General features: G+C 39.4%; 1 protein-coding gene across 1 annotated transcript; it reads right to left on the bottom strand.

The window, feature by feature from the left end:
• Nucleotides 1-1,001: 1,001 nt before the first annotated feature.
• Nucleotides 1,002-4,421, bottom strand: LOC113495889. Its single transcript, XM_026874885.1, has one exon. It carries the CDS (start codon nt 4,419-4,421, stop codon nt 1,002-1,004), a length of 3,420 nt encoding a protein of 1,139 aa, XP_026730686.1.
• Between the last annotated feature and the right edge of the window lie 2,625 nt (nt 4,422-7,046).

Genomic DNA, 7,046 nt, shown 5'->3' with positions numbered 1-7,046 from the left:
AATGCATATCCTCCGTGGTCGAGTGGCATATGCACCGGTTTCAAGGTGTCGCTAGCTCTGAGGTCCCGGGTTCGATCCCCGGTCGGGTCAATGTAAAAATGCACATTTCTACATTGTCTTGGGTCTGGGTGTTTGTGGTACCTTCGTTGTATCTGAATTCCATAACACAAGTGCTTCAGCAACTTACTTTGGGTTCAGAACAATGTATGTGATGTTGTCCGCATTTATTATTATTTATATTTTTTTATATTTATATTTCCTCCCTTCTGAAGGGGTAAAATTATCTTATCGCACGGACCGTGGTCAAATGCGAAAAGACTTAATATTTAATTAGTTGTGTAACCTGCGGAGACAGATGATGTCGTCAAAAACTTGCGCGTCAATCGGCAGGTGTTTAGTATGACCGCTTTTTGCAACGTGTTTAGTGTATATGATGGCACGTCAAGCACATCAAGGCATCTCTGCAGGCTCTTAGGAATAATACCGGTCGCTGAAACTACTATAGGGATAATGTGGATGGTTTCTGCACGCCATTGACGCTTTAATTCTATCGATAAGTCTTGATATTTACTCAATTTCTCCGAAATTGTGGACTGTAGGTTATGGGTATTCGGTACTGCTATATCTATAAGGAACACGGTTTTGCTGATTTTATTATGAAATGTTATATCTGGTCTATTGAAATGGATGGTTTTATCTGTTATAATCGTCCTGTCCCAGTAAATTTTATAGTTACTGTTTTCAAGTATGGAATCTGGCTTATACTTATAATAAGGATCTTTTTTTGGTATAAAGTTATATTTGTGGGCAAGGTGTTGGTGAATTATGGCAGCAACTTGATCGTGACGATGTTTGTAGTCACTTTGAGCAAGGGATCGACATGCTGAAGATCGTTTCAGGACTAGCGTGACAATGCCTGCATAGATCATTAGGACAGTTAGGGCTTCTTATAATATATTTTTGATAATTTCGGGTATCAATAACCTGGTCCTGGATCGCCATCATGAAAGCTTCCGTCTCTGGGAAGAGTTCGCCACGCCGCGCCGCAACCATGCATTCGACATTTCTTTATCGACATATGGTTGCTGCAGGTCGTGACGATGTCTCCCGTGTAGAGACTTTTGCTGCCATGCGGCGATCTTTTCCCTTACGTCAGTGATCCGTTCGCTACGTTGTGGGTTTCTGTCTACGAGATTAAGTGGGGTATAGTGTTTGTCTGCCAAAATAACTGTTTCATGTAATGCGGAGTGTTCAGAGTACGTATAAAAGTAATTCCTAAGTGTAGTAATCTGCTTGTTGTGCAAGTTTCTTATGTCTATAATACCTCGTCCGCCTTCATCCCTTGAGAGAGTCATTCTTTGCACACAGGATCTAGGGTGGTGCTTTCGATGGGTTGTAAGCGAGGTATTAATCATACGTTGCAGGTTAAGTAAATCACTCTGTGACCAGTTTATTAAGCCGAAAGAATATGTCAGAACAGGAACTGCATAACTGTTTATCGCTTGAGATACATTACGCGAATTAAGTTGCGATCGGAACAACGCGTTGAGCCGATGTTTAAATATCTGCCTAAGTTCCTGTTTTGTTTCCTTTTGATTTATTTGTCTGGCTTGCTGGAATCCTAGGTATTTGTAGCTTGTATGGGGTTCTAGAGGCTCAACGGTTTCGCCTGAATCTAAAATATAACTACTTGGAATTATTTGGCCTGCCTTTACAGATAGTGTTTTACATTTATCAATACCAAATTTCATGTGAATATCATTCGAGAACGCTTGTGTAATATCAGCAAGACGATGTAGAGACTGCGGAGTGCTGCTGTATAGCTTAATGTCGTCCATGTACATAAGATGTGTGAGGTTTACTTTTTTAGATGGTGTGATGATATCGAATCCAGTCGCATAACTATTTAACATGTGGGACAAAGGGTTTAACGCTAAACAAAACCACAGAGGGCTAAGTGCGTCACCTTGGAAGATCCCACGTCTTATTGGGATTTCTGAGGTTTCTATCTGCTGGCAACCTAAAATCTTCAGTTTTGTAGTCCAATGTTGCATAGAGTTTAAAAGGAATTGAATGAGTACGTGGTTTACTTTGTAATGTCGAAGAACATGCAGAAGCCAGCTATGGGGTACGGAGTCAAAAGCTTTACAGTAATCTACATACATGGTGTTGATGTCTTTTTTTCTACCGATTGCATGCTTCATGGCAACCGAGTCGATAATCAGTTGTTCTTTGCACCCTTGGCTGCCTTTACGACATCCTTTTTGCTCTTCTGCCAAGATTTTATTGTTAGTAGAGTGCTTGTATATCAACTCGGCAATACAGGCAGTAAGAATTTTATATACTGTTTGCAAGCATGTGATGGGACGGTATTTAGATGGATCCCGGTAATCTGCGTCTTTCGGTATCATAAATGTAAGGCCCTGCGTAACAAATCTAGGGACTAATTCCGGTGTTTGTATAAAGCTGTTAATATGGTTGTACAATACGGGATGGATGGATGTTAGCTTTTTATACCAGTAGTTATGGATACGATCACTACCGGGCGCTTTCCAATTATGCGCTTTCTTTAATACATACATAAAAACATCAAGTGGTATGTGATCGTATTCCATAGGCGTAATTTTGTCTGTGGAGTTACAGCTCGCCCGCAGCCATTCAGCATCTGAATTATGTTGCACAGGGTCAGACCATACGCTGGACCAGAAATCATGCAATAAATCACTAGGGGCAGCTGGTACGATATTTTCAGGAGTTCTAAAGTGTTGCGTATTCATCGATAAATTTCTATAGAACTGCTTCTGGTTTTTAGAGAATTGTGAGTTTTGTGTCTTCCGAAGTGTGCAATTGACGTACCTTTGTAATCTGCTCGCTGCCGCATTAAGTTTTTGTTTCAGCGTATCAAGAAAGTGCTCATTGCTAGTGTTGGGTACTTCATGTTGTGAGTGTATTTGGTTTTTATTCTTTATTACTTCTACTAATTTTATTAATCTATTACTTCTATTACCCTTAATATATTCTGTCATTCTTGCAATGTCTTTTCTAATATCTAATATCTTCTTCTGCAATCGTCTCTGCCAGGCAGGCACTCTCCTTTTATTTTGGGTAGGAGGGTAATCCCCTTCCCGGATTTTTGTACCATTACATATAGCTGCAGTGTACGCTGCACAATAAATAATAGTGTGAGTGGTTTCAAAATTTTGATCCGCTTTTATGTAATGAGGTAGTATGTGGGTATTAATGTATTGAAGAATTTGAGCTTGCTTCCTAGAGGTCTTTTGTTTCGGAATATATGGTCGCGTGGTGGGGTCCGAGTCTCGGAACTTCTCGAAGGATGTTTTAAACTGGTCTTTAATTTGGTCATCTTCGAAATTATCTGATATTAATCTAATATCCTGTAATTCCATCGATGTATGCAGTTGGGATTCTAATACCTGTGGTGTAGGCTCTAGCGAGTTACGTGAGGGTTGTGCCTCTTCAGCTGTTAAGGAACTTTCTGCATTACTACGACACGAGCTAAGACCATTTGCGACTTCATCGCGTATTTCGGCAAGCCTATGTTCGCTGATCATTCTATTATTCAAAATTACACGCAATTGGTCTGATATCCGTTGCTCGCTTACTTCAGATAGCTCAGGATATTCTCCTACTACTGCTTGATAAAAGGGCCGTCTATACGCGGATCGGTTTTCTCCTAATTCTGTTATTTTATAATAATTTCTAATAATAGATTCGTTATATTCAGTGGTCCACTTTCGTCTCTGTCCTTGTGTATTGGGGATAGGGAAAGACACAAGTGATTGAGCAGCAGGCTCGGATTGTGCTTGTCGTAAAAGTAATGTTACATCATTTTTGATGTCGTCTAAAATATTCTGTGGCAGTAGTTTATTCCTGATTATTGCTCTACACTGATCCCCTAGCCTCTGCCTTGACGCTTCCATCTGTGGGTATTTAACTGTAAACTCGTGATGCAGATGATCTAGGTACAATTTGCTAGTGTTTAATTTTGTGGCTATGAGGTACGTACGCCAGATAAACTTGTTCATATCTACTGTCCATCTTTTGCGCGCACGGTTTGTACCTGAGGCGGGTGCAGATACAGTGGCATTAGCCACCTGCACAACATCCTCAGGTAAAGGTGATACGGTACTCGATCGAGATGAAGCCTGATTAAATAATGGTGATGAGCTAGGGGACTCAAATAAACTAAATGGTGAGGGTGTTAATAAATTTCTATCCGAATCACTTTGCATTTCGGGTTCCATATTCGTTGCCATAGTCGTTTGACGGGTAGAGATCGCCTCCCGGGGATTCTTCGCACCCCTGGGCCGAGCTGCAGGCTGGCTTCCGTCAGTGCCAGTGCTGCTGCTAGACCCGCCGGGAACTTGGGGCCGTTTCGCTGAACTTCTTGTCTGGACCATTGTTTTTTTTTATTAATGTATTTTTCTTCTTCTTCTTTATCATCTTTTGGGGTTTTTGGGACCGTTTGAGTTGTGCCGAGGTGTTTATTTATATTATTATTTATTTATAATTTACAATACTAGTTGGAATACACAAGGGTAACCTCTGATTCAAATTACTATGTTATCTACTATACAAATAGAAACTGTACAAATAGTATGTTTGAATTACATTTATATACATTCTAAACTGTAAATGTACAGTTCATAAAATGGCAAGCTTATTGCCATATTCACATAATTATTTTCTTTGCGGTCTATAAGGCAGCGTTTCCATCAGAGATGTGCGATGGAAATGTGTCGTACGAGAATGTCCGCTGGGCAGTTTTCACCAGAGCTGTGCCGACCGAGGCCAAACAAAGCGATTTTATTAGTTATCTACAAACACATCCCTCGCTACGCATCCTCGCACATCTCTGGTGTAAACGCAGCCTTAACTGGGTGACAATTATATTACGTGAAATATGCATAATAAATACTCGGCACATTCTGTTTGTAAATTGTGAACAGTAAATAAATAGGTTAACAAGACTACTGAACGAAGTGTAATTAACTGAATACGATTCACAATTACACTGAAATAGGAATTTGTAGTAATTATATTCAGGTTTAGCACGAACACTATTGGATAACCATTCGTGCAGAAACGTTTAAAAGGTATGGAGAATGGCTTTTTAAGAGTGCATATCCTTCGATGCGGTGTTGTGCGGAAGTGGGGCGGAACAGTTAGTGATTTGCCAATGATGATTGACTGGCTTGATGGCCTAGTAGTGATTAGTATTTATGAATGCTAAAACCGAGGCAGTAACAAGTTTTAATGTTGTGTGGCTGATCAATTCACTGACTTCTAACCTACATCTAACCCAGTTCTGGACAGACATGCACAGAACAATTTTCAGCTCTTATAAAATAACGAAGGCCTAACCGTCGCTGGCTCTTAATCTAACAGTCCAATGGTTGGTGGATATTTGTTAAACATTAAAAAACAAATAAGCCAAGTAGTCCTTCGATCCCCTTTTTCGAATACCGAAAAATGTGTGGACAAAGGTCTCAACATTTTTCGTCGCTCCTTTTAATAATTCAAATCGGTTTACCCATTCAAGAGGCTTCATATCATCAGCATTAGTCAATTACAGTCCACAAGTCACAACTAGACATAGGCCTCTTTTTAAGCCTTCAGAGACGTATTCTTTATACCACATACAATACACAAATGCAGGTGAAAATCAAACGTATGACCCCTCGTTTTGTTTTGAGGGTTTATCGAGAGCAGTATTCTCGCCCCCAATATCATAGGACTTATCCCGCCATTGTCGTAATGTGGAGTCGCATCAGCACACGCTTATTCACACCTGTGTTCCTAGTAAGGGTGGAGGCCCAGTGACAGCTGGCTATTACTGTTATTTAGTTACTAATTTTGTTTTATTTTTATAGTTTCTAGAACTTAACAATTGTTAATACAAATGAATTCAGTAAAAATAGGATATATTTGACTACCTCCAAGGTCGAGTGGCGTACGCACCGGATTCAAGGTGTCGCTAACTCTGAGGTCCCGGGTTCTAGGTAACTAAAAATTCACATTTCTACATTGTGTCGGGTCTGGGTGTTTGTGGTACCTTCGTTGTATCTGAATTCCATAACACAAGTGCTTTAGCAACTTACTTTTGGTTCAGAACAATGTATGTGATGTTGTCCGCATTTAATTTATATTTAAGTAGGATAAATTCGATATTTTCTATCCGACTAGCCTTTTTTTGTTCCGTGGTGAATCGCTAATGACTTCAACCCATGTCGAACGCATGGCGCGCGGCCTGGGTATATGTCGGACTTTCACCGACTAGCATCTGACTAGCTTGAGAAGAAAAGTCGAAATAAAGTCAGCTATAATATATACTGTAATACTTCCAGACTACGCCACTTTCTTGAAGTCGTTAGTAACAATAAAGTTGCCTTATCTGAAAGTTCTAGTGAGTTTAACGCTCTAAGTGGCACCACACCCTAACGGTCTTCCAAAAGATAACATGAGATGGAAAACAATAGAAATGTATTAAATCCTTGGATTCTCTGAAGATTGTAAAGTTAGGATTGCTTTTGTATACAAATCATTTTAACGTGCGAAGTTGTTGAATTGTTATGAGTTCGTACAATGTAGATACAAGGTACTAATTCCTTTGTCTGAATCTAGCTTTATTGAATTACTTGGTGGAAATTCAGACATCAAAACTATATTGGACTGTAAAGAATGGCGTTATTATATTAAGTTCGCCTACACTGGGTAAAGTAATAGAGAGTTGCAAAAATCGAATCAGCCAAAATAATAATTCCTAAATAAACACGATTAAAAAAATCTTATAAATATAGCCGTGATATACGGCCCGGATATTAACCGTGATTAAACTTTGAACAAAAGGGCATTTTTTACAGAATAGTTTGCCGTATAATCAATTTAATTTAATAAACTTGGTTACTTGGAGAAATATCAATCACAACCCAGTATAAAAGATGCCATATCGTAGAGAAAATTGCGCATAAAATAGGACCAAACAAAACCCATTACATAAAGACTAGAGTTAGAAGAATAAGAAT

The sequence above is a fragment of the Trichoplusia ni genome, chromosome 7, assembly GCF_003590095.1.
Source record: "Trichoplusia ni isolate ovarian cell line Hi5 chromosome 7, tn1, whole genome shotgun sequence".
NCBI classification, from domain to species: Eukaryota; Metazoa; Arthropoda; class Insecta; order Lepidoptera; family Noctuidae; genus Trichoplusia; species Trichoplusia ni.
This window is presented reverse-complemented; position numbering and strand designations above follow the sequence as displayed.